Source organism: Cetorhinus maximus, chromosome 14, assembly GCF_964194155.1.
Source record: "Cetorhinus maximus chromosome 14, sCetMax3.hap1.1, whole genome shotgun sequence".
In the NCBI taxonomy this organism is placed as follows: Eukaryota; Metazoa; Chordata; class Chondrichthyes; order Lamniformes; family Cetorhinidae; genus Cetorhinus; species Cetorhinus maximus.
The window spans coordinates 67,921,129-67,934,679 of NC_135892.1; the positions used below are offsets into that span (position 1 = coordinate 67,921,129).

The window sequence follows — 13,551 nt, forward strand, 5'->3', positions numbered from 1 at the left end:
CTAAAATTGCCACAGAGTGAACATGTGTTGCTGGCTGTGAAGGCAAATTCCATTTGGGCACTTAGAACCTTATTAATACTGGACCCTGTCATAAACCCACGTGTAGTTTAGCATGGATTTATATGAAAAGGCATCGGTTTGCATAGAATGGGAAAAATGCACATTGGTATGCTGGAGTCAAAATTAGAACACTGTTGATGCCTAGCAGAAAGGTTTTATCCTCCACTTAAAAAAGGTTTTGTAAGCCATCATGCACTTGTTCTTCCCATGCATACGAGTGGAAAATGTAAAATAGGGAGGGTCATTTGTTTGCAATCATTTTCATTTTCCTTCTGTCATTATATGTTGCATATTCACTGTGATGGTGTTTATGATAAAAGTAAAACTAAATAATAGTGCAACGATCATTGTGGAAGTTGTAAGTTCCCCTTTTTCCGTGAGCATCAAAATGTTATCTAAATTATGCATGAATTAGGGAATGATAATTCTACTTCCGACAAAGAGTTACTTTTATATTTGGGAAGGAAGAAAGAAAAGTATGTTTATTCTCTTGGTACCTGGTGCAATTTCATATCCAGAAGGAAAGGGCTAGTTAAGTGACTTCCCCTTTCTTACCCTTGTTAGTGCACCTGACCATGGGGCCTAAAATATCGCATGATGAAAACATTTGTTTAGGGAATTGAGAGCTGCACCTTCAGTAAATAATCTTGTAAAGTTGTTTGTTTTAAATTAGGTGATTTAAATTTTTTTTTGTTACCACAGGTTGCAGAAAGGGCTTTGTATTTCTGGAATAATGAGTACATTCTTAGTCTGATTGAAGATAACTCTGAGAAAATTCTACCAATTATGTTTGGTAGTTTATACAGAATCTCCAAGGAACACTGGAACCCGTAAGTTTTTCTCTATTGGTATATTTTAACTAATAAAACGATAGATCTATTCTTCAAATAGACAAAGGCCCAGATAGTCCGGTCAGCGATGGAGTGGTTGGAACATTTGCATTTTCTAGTCCCAGCTCCAGCAGGTTTGCAGTGATGAACAGAGTCAGGAGGCTAAATGGTGTGTAATTCCAGTGAAGCCATGTCCCCTTTTTTCATCATGAGATGAGGACCTGCCCCTTTAAGGTCTGTCTTCAGTCATTGACTTGCACTGTTCTTAAATTAATCTGTTACCCCCAGCACTGTAGTGTCACACCCCACCCTGACACAGCGCTCACCCCCTCACACATTCGCATCATCCCACAGTGTTCACCCCCCCCTCACCCCTGACAATGTTCACCCCACCTACCCCTCCTCCCCCCACAGCTGACAGTGATCACTGCCTTCCTCACCTTCCCAACAGTGCTCATCCCCTGACAATATTCACTGCCTCCCTCACCCATCTAAGTGCTCACCTCTCTCCCTCACACCTGCCCCCCCCCCCCCCAACCCCAACAGTGGTTGCCCCTTTCCCTCACTGCCTCTCCCAACTCACCTGGCTCCTGCCCGGCTGATGTCAGAAGAGTCACCATTTCCAGGAGTTGAAAGGGGGAATGAGCACTGTCAGGGGGAGAGCTGAACACTATTGTGGGGAGGGGGTGCTGAACCTTTGGGAAACCTGGGTAGGTGAGCATTTTCAAGGGCTCCAGGAGGTGGTGAACACTGTTGAGTGGCTGCTGAAGACTCAGAGGTGCCGGGGGGAAGGGTGGTGTGAACACTGTCAAGGGGTCCAGGGGTAGTTAGCACTGTTGGGGGTCTGGGGTGTGTGGTGAGCACAGTTGGAGATGTGGGTGGGGGTAAACGCTGTCAGGAGTGTAGAAGGAGGTGAGCACTGTCGGGAATGGTTAACATTGTCAGGGGGTGCTGAGCTGTATCAGGCTTGAGCAATGTTGGGGTTGCTGGTTGCCATAGTGCTTTGATACTCCAACTGATTTACCATTGCCCTGCTCAGCATGCTTTGCACCTGCTCTGAAAATCTTTAAGTAAATCTGTGTGAAAACCAGCGTAAATATAGGGCAAACAGCCCTTGTCCGTGTGGTTTTGGCCACCTGATCCCACTGTCATAGGGAATTGCAGGTCAACGTGGTCAGGGGAAAAACTGGCAATCAATAGTTTAAACTTCCCACATAAGTACAATGCACGTGCGTTCATCAGGACTTCCCTCAGGGCCCCGAGGCGCATCAGCTTAAGTAAGCAGCAAATGACTCAGCTCATTGGAAGATTTGAGCCAAAGTTTTTACATGTAACGATTATGGATGGCCTTCTCCTGTGGTGGTTTTACACCAGTTTTTCAATGTTAGTTCTACAGATTATGGTTACAAAATGACAATTTTTCATCTTTGTACCTTTTGGAAGTAGCTCTATATTATTGTCATCTGTCCGTTGGATAGCTGGGTTAAAACAACCTTGAGTATATTTCATTTTAGATCCTTTCCAGAGAAAGGAAACCTTTACCTCATTTGGCTGAACTAGGTTGACATTTTCACCACCCACTATACAGTCCATCCTGAAGTAATGTGAAACTCTGTCCAAGGGGTGTCTCTTTCAATCTGGAGTCAGGTTAAAGCCTAATTGCGGATTCAGACTGCACTACATTATACCTGCAGTGTCAGTGCACACTAGCATTATGATTATAGTATGAATGATTATTAAACAGTTCTATATTGTTTAGTTGACACCAGTTCTCCGAGTGTCAATGTGGTTTAGTTGATAGCACTCTTACACCTGCCTTTGAGTTAGAAGGTTGTGGATTCAAGTCCCACTTCAGAGACTTGAGCATGAAAATCCAGGCTGAAACTCCAGTGCAGTACAGAGGAAGTACTGCACCGTCAGAGATTTGCTGCCTTTTGGTTGAGATGTTAAATAGCCCCATCTGCTTTCTCAGCTGGACACAAAAGATCCCATGGTGCTCTTTTGAAGAAGAGCAGGAGAGAGAGTCCCATTGTCCTGGCCAATATTTATTCCTTAATGAAAGAACAGATTAGCTGATCATTACCATATTGCTATTGTGGGGACTTGTTGAGCACAAATTGGCTGATGTGTTTCCCACATTGTAACAATGACTACATTTCAAAAGTGCTTCATTTGGCTATGAAGCGCTTTGGGCATTCTGAGGTTGTGAAAGGCGCTATATAAATGCGAGTTTTCTTTAAAAAATAGCCATGCAATCTTTTGAGAGAGGCAAAAACCCTGAGGCCAATTTAGGAAAAACTCCTGAATTCCTTTCTAATCCTCTAAGGCAATTGAGAAAAGCTCCAGGAGACTGTATTAACTCATAAATCCTATTCTCAGCTACTCCAAACTTTATGCTATATAACTGGAAACGCCCCCCTCTCTGACAGGAACTTGTTCATGCTCATTTTGAATGACTTCACAAAATCCTTACTCACCAAATGAAATGATACATGTGAAAAGAAATAACTTTGTAACATTTAAACTAGCTTCTTGCCTATGTATTTTATTCGCATGCCTTCTGGTTTTGACATCCCTATTCATCTCAAATATTCTAGCCAGCTGAACAGAATCCCTTAAATTGATACTTTTTAAAAAAATCCCTGGATAGGGAATCCCTGGATAGGTTTTAAAACAGCGAGAGGAGAGCGGGGAGCACATGGAGAGCGGACCTGCGTGAGAAGGGAAGGGGGCAGGAGATAAAAAGCAGCGGCAGAGAGCCCCTTCTCCCTGTTTCTACCTGTCAGAGTTGAAGTGTGACGTCAAAGGAAAACAGGTAGGTGATCGGTGGGTATCTCTTCTGTGTCTCTCTTGATTGGCCAAGTGGTTTAAATCAGGAGACGTTATTTACAGCTGCAGAATACAGTTAAGAAATTCACTTTTAAAACATTTAACAGCCAAATTAATTAAATAGAATAGAGATGGCTGGGCAGGCGATGTGTTGCAACTGTAGTATGTGGGAGCTGGTGGACGTCGGTGCGATCTACAGTGACCACATATGTAGCAAGTGTGGGCTGCTCAACAAACTTCTGCTTAAAGTTGATAATCTGGAGTCCGAGCTGTGGATACCATGAGATATCAGGGAGGGGGAAGTTACCTGGACACTTTCTTTAAGCAGGCAGTCACACCCCTTAGATTAATTACATCAAATTTAGTCCATGGTCCGGGACGCGGGAGTGTGACTGCATGTGAGGTAGGTATGGGGATCCAGAATTTAGCTTGGAAGGAGCCTCAGCTGGTGCCCTTGTCCAGTAGGTTCAAGCTTCTTGCTCTTGGTGTGGACGAGGGTACAGACTGCAGGGAAGATGAGCAAACTGACCACAGCACCATGGCACAGAGTGTCATTCAAGTAGGGAGAGAGAATAGAAATGTAATAGTAATAGGGGATAGCATAGTTAGGGGAATAGGTACTGTTCTCTGCAGCAAAGACAGAGAGCCCCGAAGGCTGTGTTGCCTACCTGGTGCTAAGTTAAGAATATCTCTTCTGGTCTGGAGAGGAACTTGGAATGGGAGGGGAAGGATCCAGTTGCCGTGGTCCATGTAGGTACCAACGACATAGGTAGGACTAGGAAAGAGGTTCTGCTGAGGGACAAGCAGCTCGGGGCTAAATTAAAAAGCAGAGCCACAAAGGTGTTAATCTCTGGATTCCTACCTGAGCCACGTGCAAATTGGCGTAGGGTAAATAAGATTAGAGTGGTAAATGTGTGGCTCAGAGATTGGTGTGGGAGTAATGGATTCCAATTCATGGGGCACTGGCACCAGTACTGGGGAAGGAGAGAGCTGCTCTTTTGTAACGGGCTTGATTTGAACAATGCTGGGACCAATGTCCTGGCGAATCGTATAACTAGGGTTGTAGATTGGACTTTAAACTAATTAGTGGGGGGGAGGGTTCAATTGAAGGGAAGTTTAAAAACCAAAAGGAAACGAGAGAGCAGAGGTGCAGGGTAGTGAAGAGGTGAATGATAATCAAAGTGTGACAGGAAAGGGCAGAAAACACAAGCAGCGGAACACAGCAGAAATTAGAACCAGAATGAATAATAATGGTAAAAAAAAATTGGAGCTTAAGGCTCTTTATCTGAATGCACGCAAAATTTGTAACAAGTGAGTTGACATCACAAATAGAAAAATATGGGTATGACTTGATAGCTATTACAGAGACATGATTGCAGGGTAACCAAGGCTGGGAACTCTATATTCGAAGGTATTTGACGTTCTGGAAAAATAGGCAAAAAGGAAAAGGAGGTTGGGTAGCTTTGTTAATAAAGGAAGGTATCAGTGAGTGGTGAGTAGTGATATAGGTGCCATTGATCGTGATGTGGAATCAGTTTGGGTAAAAATAAGGAATAGTAAGGTTAAGAAGTCAAGGGTGCGAATCATCTATAGGCCCCCGAAGAGTTGCCATCACTGTAGGACAAAGTATAAATCGGGAAATAATGGAGGTGTATAAGAAGGCCGCTACAATTGTCATGGTTGATTTTAATCTGCATATTGACTGGACAGATCAGATTGGCAGGGGTAACATGGAAGACGAATTTGTAGAGTGCATCAGAGATTGTTTCTTAGAGCAATACATTGCAGAATCTACACGGAACAGGCTATTTTGATCTAGTAATGTGTAATGAGGTAGGATTAGTAAGAGATCTCGTAGCTAAGGATCCTCTAGGGGGTAGCGATCACAACATGATAGAATTTCAAATTCAGTTTGAGGGTGCGCAACTCGGGCCTCAAACCAGTGTTCTCAACTTAAATAAGGGCAATTACGGAGAAATGAAAAAAGTGTTGTCTAAAGCGGGCTGGGAAAATAGACTAAGGGGAAGATCAGTGGATGATCAGTGGCAGACATTTAAGCAGATATTTGTTAACGCTCAGCAAAAATTTATCCCAGTCAAAATGAAGGACTCAATGAGAAGATTGAACCATCCGTGGTTAACAAAGGCGGTCAAGGAGAATATCCAATCAAAAACTAAGGCATACAAAACAGCAAAAACTAGTGGTAGAGAAGAGGATTGGGAATTTTTTAGGAGCCAACAGCGGATGACTAAAAAGCTAAAAATGGAGAAAATTGATTGTGAAAGTAAATTGGAAAGAAATATAAAAACAAAAAGCAAAAGCTTCTATGGGTATATAAAAAGAGAGTAGCTAAAGTGAGCGTGGGACCCTTGGAGGATGCGACTGAAAAATTGATAACAGGGAACAGGGAAATGGCACATCATTCAAACAAATATTTTGCATTGGCCTTCACGATGGAGGACACTATAAACATCCCAAAGATATCAGATAAGCAAAGAGCTAATGGGAGGAAAGATCTTGTAACAGTCTCTATCACGAGGGACAAAGTATTAAAAAAATTAATGGGACTAAAGGCAGACAAGTCACCAGGGCCTGATGGCCTGCATCCAAGGATTTTAAAGGAAATGGCTGCAGATATAGTGGAGGCATTGGTCAAAGCATTCCAGAACTCGCTGGATTCTGGGAGGGTCCCAGAGGATTGGAAAACTGCTAATGTGACACTCCTGTTCAAGAAGGGAGGGAGACAAAAAGCAGGAGACTATAGGCCAGTCAGCCTAACATCTGTAAGTTGGGAAAAATGCTAGAGTCCATTATTAAGGAAGAAATAGCAGGACATTTAGAAAAGCTTAATGCAATCAAACAGAGTCAGCATGGTTTTGTGAAAGGGAAATCATGTTTGATAAATTTGCTAGAGTTCTTTGAGGATATAACAAGCAGAATTGATAAAGGGGAACTGGTAGATGTAGCGTATTTGGATTTCCAGAAGGCATTCAATAAGATGCCACATAAAAGGTTATTGAACAAGATAGGAGCTCATGGTATTGGGGGTAATGTATTAGCATGGATTGAGGATTGGTTAACGCAGAAGACAGAGTCAGGATTAATGGGTCTTTTTCAGGTTGGAAAGATGTAACTAGTGGAGTGCCACAGGATCAGTCCTAGGGCCTAAATTATTTACTATCTATATTAATGACTTGGAGGAGGGGGCAAAGTGTAATGTATCTAAATTTGCTGGCGATACAAAAATAGTTGGGAGGACATGTTGTGATGAGGACATACGGAATCTGCAAGGGGATATAGACAGGTTGAGTGAGTGGGCAAAAAACTTGGCAGATGGAGTTTAATGTAGGAAAGTGTGAGGTCATGCACTTTGGTAGGAAAAATCAAAAGGCAGACTATTATTTAAATGGAGCGAGACTCCAAAAGAGTGCAGCACAGAAGGATCTGGGTGTTGTTGTGCATGAAACACAAAAAGTTAGCATGCAGGTGCAGCAAGTAATTAAGAAGGCATATGGAATTTTGGCCTGTATTGCTATGGGATTCAAGTTAGGGAAGTCTTGTTACAACTGTACAAGGTGTTGGTGAGGCCGCACCTAGAGTACAGTGTACAGTTTTGATCCCCGTATTTAAGAAAGGGTTTGCTGGCATTGGAGGCAGTTCAAAAGAGATTCACTAGGCTGATTCCTGGGATGAAGGGGTTGACTTATTAAGAACGGCTAAACAGGTTAGGCCTTTATTCATTAGAGTTTAGAAGAGTGAGGGGTGATCTTGTTGAAACATACAAGATTCTGAGGGAGCTTGACAGGTTAGATGTTGAGAAGATATTGCCACTAGTGGGGGGAATCTCGAACTAGGGGACATAGTTACAGAATAAGGGGGCATTCAAATAAAAACTGAGAGGCGAAGGAATTTCTTCTGAAGGTAGTGAATGTCTTGAATTCTCCACCCCAAAGAGTTGTGGAGGCTAGATCATTGAAAATATTTAAAGAGGAAGTAGGTAGATTTTTGGAATATCGGGGAGTTGAGGGTTATCAGGAGCTGGCACAAAAGAGGAGTTGAGGCCTGGGGCAGACCAGCCATGATCTTATTGAATGGCGGGGCAGGCTTGAATGGACTACTTCTGCTCCTATTTCTTGTGTTCTTAGAGAAGAAAGTCATTCTGCCCAAGTTAGCTCATCCATTATGAAGTACCTAATTATTTCTCCAACACAGCTTCCAGCTGTTTATTAACTAATTCCAGGGTGTTCCAATACTCTACCTGGAATGCATTCTGGAGGTTGAGCACTTTTTTTGTGAATAAAAATTTCTTGACAGCAATGCTAATTTTGCCATGTGCTAGTTTGAACTATTCTGTTTAGTGTTTTGGATCTATCTTCCTGGATTGTCTTTCCATCTTTAACTATAAGATCAGACTGCAGATATTTTCAGTTTATTTACATCATCTATTTCACACTGTTCTTGATTCCATAAATCCTTCTGTAACTGTAACCATGCTGTGCTTTTAAGTGAATGCAAACTTGTTTTACAGAACCATTGTAGCACTTGTTTACAACGTACTAAAAACATTAATGGAGATGAATGGATCATTGTTCGACGAACTTACAGCATCTTACAAGGCTGAAAGGCAGCGGTATGCAGTCATCTTTCATTTTACATATTCACCTTTCTAAGTATTTATTGTCCCTCTTTACTGCTGACAAAAAACACATTGAGGGTATGGCGAACTCACTAGCACAGTCTGCTCTCCTGCTTTGATTTATTTTTCACCTATACAGGGAGGTGATGGCGTAGTGGTATTGTCACTGGACTAGTAACCAGAGACCCAGGGTTTGAATCCCGCCACGGCAGATGGTGGAATTTGTATTCCATAAAAATCTGGAATTAAACCATTGTCGATTGTTGTAAAAACCCACTTGGTTCACTAATGCCCTTTAGGACCCTGCAAAGTCCTCCTTATTAACATCTGGGGGTTAGTGCCAAAATTGGGAAAGCTGTCTCACAGACTAGTCATAGTCATCCTCATGGAATCATACCTTACAGCCCCAGACTGCACCATCACCATATAGTCGGGAAGGAGTTGCCCTGGGTGTCCTCAACATCAACTCCGGACCCCATGGAGCCTGGGCAAGGAAACCTCCTGCTGATTACCACGTACCGCCCTCCATGTTGAACATCGCTGAGGGTGGCAAAGCACTCTGGGTGGGGGACTTCAATGCTTGGTAGCTGGCCGAGTCCTAAATGACATAGCTGCTAGTCTTGACCTCAGCCAACCTACCCGCCGCAGATGCATCCATCCAGTATCGATAGGAGTGACCACCGCACAGTCATTGTGAAGACCAAGTCCCGCCTTCACATTGAGGATACTCTCCATCGTGTTGTGTGGCACTGCTAAATGGGATCTATTTCAAACAGATCTAGCAACTCAAGACTGGGCATCCATGAAGTGCTGTGGGCCATCAGCAGCAGAATTGTACTCAAACACAATCATAGCCCGGCATATCCCCCACTCTACCATTACCATCAAGCCAGGGGATCAATCCTGGTTCCATGAAGAGTGCTGAAGGGCATGCCAGGAACAGCAGCAGGCATAGCTAAAAATGAGGTGTCAACCTGGTGAAGCTATAATACAGGACTATTTGCATGCCAAACAGCATCAACAGCAAGCGATCCCACAACCAACAGATCAGATCTAAGCTCTGCAGTCCTGCCACATCCAGTTGTGAATGGTGGTGGACAATTAAACAACTCACTGGAGGAGGAGGCTCCACAAATATCTCCGTCCTCAAAAATGGAGGAGCTCAGTACATCAGTGCAAAAGATAAAGCTGAAGCACTCGCAACAATTTTCAGCCAGAAGTGCCAAGTGGATGATCCATCTTGGCGTCCTCCAGAGGTCCCTAGCATCACAGATACCAGTCCTCCGCCAATTCGATTCACTCCACATGATATCAAGAAACAGCAGAAGGCACTGGATACTGCAAAGGCAATGGGCCCTGACAATATTCCAGCAAAAGTACTGAAGACTTGTGCTCTAGAACTAGCCGCACCCCTAGCCAAGCTGTTCCAGTACAGCTACAACACTGAATCTACCCGCCTATGTGAAAAATTGCCCAGGTATGTCATGTGCACAAAAAGCAGGACAAATCCAACCCGGCCAATTTCCGCCCCATCAGTCTACTCTCAATCATCAGTAAAGTAATGGAAGGTCTCATCAACAGTGCTATCAAGCGGCACTTGCTTAGCAATAACCTGCTCGCTAATGCCCAATTTGGGTTCTGCCAGGGGCACTCAGCTCCTGATCTTATTACAGCCTTGGTTCAAACATGGACAAAAGAGCTGAACACTAAGGTGAGGTGAGAGTGACTGCCCTTGACATTAAGGCAGCATTTGACAAGAGTGTGGCATCAAGGAGCCCTAGCAAAATTGGAGTCAGTGGGAATCAGGGGGAAAACTCTGTGCTAGGTATGAATCCAACCAGCAAAGGAAGATGGTTGTGGTTGTGGTTGTTGGAGGTTAGTCATCTCAGCTCCAGGACATCACTGCAGGAGTTCCTCAGGGCAGTGTCCTAGGCCCAACCATCTTCAGCTGGTTCATGAATGACCTTCCTTCCATCATAAGGTCAGAAGTGAGGATGGTGATTGCACAATGTTCAGCGCCATTGGTGACTCCTCAGATACTGAAGCAGTCCATGTCCAAATGCAGCAAGACCTGGACAATATCCAGGCTTGGGCTGACAAGTGGCAAGTAACATTTGCGCCACACAAGTGCCAGGCAATGACCATCTCCAACAAGAGAGGATCCAACCATTGCCCCTTGACGTTCAATGCCATTACCATCACTGAATCCCCCAGTATCAATATCCTGGGAGTTACCATTGACCAGAAACTGAACTGGGCTAGCCATATAAATACTGTGGCTACAAGAGCAGATCAGAGGCTAGGAATCGTGTGACGAGTAACGCACTACCTGACTCCCCAAAGCCTGTTCACCATCTATGAGGCACAAGTCAGGAGTGTAATGGAATACTCCCCATTTGCCTGGATGAGTGCAGCTCCCACAGCACTGACGAAGCTGGACACCGTCCAGGACAAAGCAGTCTGCTTGATTTGGCACCGCATCCACAAACATTCACTCCCTCCACCACCAACACACAGCAGCAGTGTGTACCACCTACAAGATGCACTGCAGGAATTCATCAAGGCTCCTTAGACAGCATTTTCCAAACCCACGACCACTACCACCTAGAAGGACAGGGGCATTGGACACATGGGAACACTTCTGCCTGGAAGTTTCCTCCAAGCCACTCACCATCCTGACTTGGAAATATATCGGTTCCTTCACTGTCACTGGGTCAAAGTCCTGGACCTTGCTTCCTAACAGCACTGTGGGTGTACCTACACCACATGGACTGCAGTTCAAGAAGGCAGCTCACCACCACCACCTCAAGGACAACTAGAGATGAGCAATAAATGCTGGCCTGGCCAGTGAAGCTCACATCCTGTGAATGGATAAAAATAAATTGAGAGCATAAAGTGGGGAAAGAACCTCATCTCCTTACATCCCATTTACTGATAGCTCAGTTGACAGCAGGAATTTGAATACTGTGTGGAACTACCTTTACCATCTTGTGATATGTTTGTACATCAGCCATTAGGCTGCTGTTTTTTTCTATTGGATTGCACTCTTCATTTGTTGGCTTGTGACAAAGCTCATGCCACTTCATGCACTGTTCAGTGAACTGAAGCTATATAAATGTGATGGCAGACTATAGAGAACTATTACTACAAATTTTTAACCAAGTACCAGACAAAAGCTGTTTCCAATGGGTGTAATTGTTTTAATTGCCCATGACTGTGGCTTTTTAAAACTTGTGTGTCATTTTCATTTTTAATAATATGAGCCACCACGTTTGACCATGAGTCTTGGATTTTTGTGATGCAGAAGATCAATGCTGTTAAAATAACAAGTGTCATGTACTATTTTGGTCATTTTAGTTTTAGCTGAGGAGTCTATGTGCAGCAGCAAGAAATATTTGTGTGTTTTTGTAGCAAATGATGCAAATACACTGCAAGTTAATTATTTGTTTTAATAATGTGTATAACAAATTACAAAATAATTTACAGTTGTCCACTGAGTTTAAAATTTGCATGGGCGCATTGGGAACAAAAATTTAAAAATTATCCATTTTTTTGGAGCTAAATAGCATTTGTGCAACAAAATAAAAATCATAAAAACAAAAAGCTAAAAGCTACTGCGGATGCTGGAAATCCAAAACAAAAACAGAATTACCTGGAAAAACTCAGCAGGTCTGGCAGCATCGGTGGAGAAGAAAACAGTTGACGTTTTGAAGGGTCGTGAGGACTCGAAACGTCAACTGTTTTCTTCTCCACCGATGCTGCCAGACCTGCTGAGTTTTTCCAGGTAATTCTGTTAAAATAAAAATCATGCCTTTTACTTTCATTTTACTTTCAACAATGTCCTCTTTTAAAAAGTAATGGACATTTTGTATGGCTACTGAGTCAATGATGACCATGGAAAATAACTGAGGCCTGTATTTTTAACAATTCCACGAACCTATTTTACAATTTAGTTGCTGCAATTAGAGATGAGTGTAGAAAGTTATAAAGTACAATTTTTCACATTTAAAATTCCTTCGCTGACCCTGCTTCACAATGCGTCTACTAGTATTGCATTGCTCAGTAACAAATTCATGTTCAATCTGCAGTGAAAAGAAAAAAGAACAGGAGCGTGAGGAGCTTTGGAAGAACCTTGAAGAGTTGCAGCTCCAGAGGAGCCAGGTGCTTGCTGGCAGCTTGCAGATCAATACCCACAATGTGGAAAATGCTCGGAACAGTAAATCAAGTGCCAAATGACCAGAATCAACAGTTGGTGTACAGTTGCAATCTAGGAGTGATGGAGCATTTCGTACATATTTTGGAAAATTTGTGGGAAAATTACATACACAAGGCAAACCTTCAGCAGTATACTTCCAAAAAAGACCAGCTTTTTTGATGAGCTGTAAATTATGTTAAAAAGAAAAAATATGAACTTTGAACATTACTGTGTGACCACATGATATTTGTAACTTTGTCTGATCATGAATTTATTATGTCACTTTTTAGAATTCACAGAGAATAAATGAATTTATCATTTGTGACCAGAGTGAAAATAATTGAGTGGTGAAATTATGACTTGAAAAAAATAATTTTTTGATTGTGCTGCACATAGAAAATTAGTCAGCTATTTAAATATAGATTTTTCCTATTTTATATGTGCTTCTCACAATGCGACAGACCTCGAGTAACATGAAAGGGAGTGAGTTATGCATACACAGAAAACATTAGAAATTTGAGCATAAAATATTGTATGTTTTTTTTCTTCAACTAGTCTTTCTGATGCTGTGCCAGAGAACCATTCCATTCTGTAAACCTATGGCAGTGTGAAGCTCTTTTGTAATGAGACACCTTATTTGGGGTTTTGAGCAACATTCAATAAAGTCTACATAATATTTGTATTTGGATCTCACCATTATTAGCTTTTATATTTTATGAAGAAAAGTTTTACACAGTTTCTGATGGAACCATATCAATCTCAGGTGGTTGCACTGAAGTATAAATGTTTAGATGTCCAGTCCTAGACTTTCACTTGTTAAATAAAGGGACGCCATAGATTACCAGTGTCCATTCATCTCTGGCATCAAGTATTCAATCTGTCCGACTGGGATAATAAACTTTCTTCTGACTCCAGTGCCCTGACATGAAATGAGTTTGGTCATTCTTAATCCACTTCCTATTGGCTACAGGTTGCATGATATAAACATAGATAACTTGGGA

At 42.5% G+C, this 13,551-nt stretch overlaps 1 protein-coding gene across 4 annotated transcripts in view; it reads left to right on the forward strand.

Annotated features, from left to right (window-relative positions):
* ppp2r5a (protein phosphatase 2, regulatory subunit B', alpha isoform) overlaps positions 1-13,232 on the forward strand; it is a 181,176-nt gene extending 167,944 nt beyond the window's left edge. For all 4 annotated transcript variants that reach the window (XM_078557029.1, XM_078557027.1, XM_078557026.1 and 1 more), the window contains 3 exons: positions 763-890; positions 8,248-8,349; positions 12,444-13,232. In XM_078557029.1, the coding sequence (XP_078413155.1) occupies positions 763-890; positions 8,248-8,349; positions 12,444-12,591 (378 nt within the window). In that variant the 3' untranslated portion in view covers positions 12,592-13,232. The remainder of the gene's footprint in view (positions 1-762; positions 891-8,247; positions 8,350-12,443) is intronic.
* Positions 13,233-13,551: the final 319 nt, after the last annotated feature.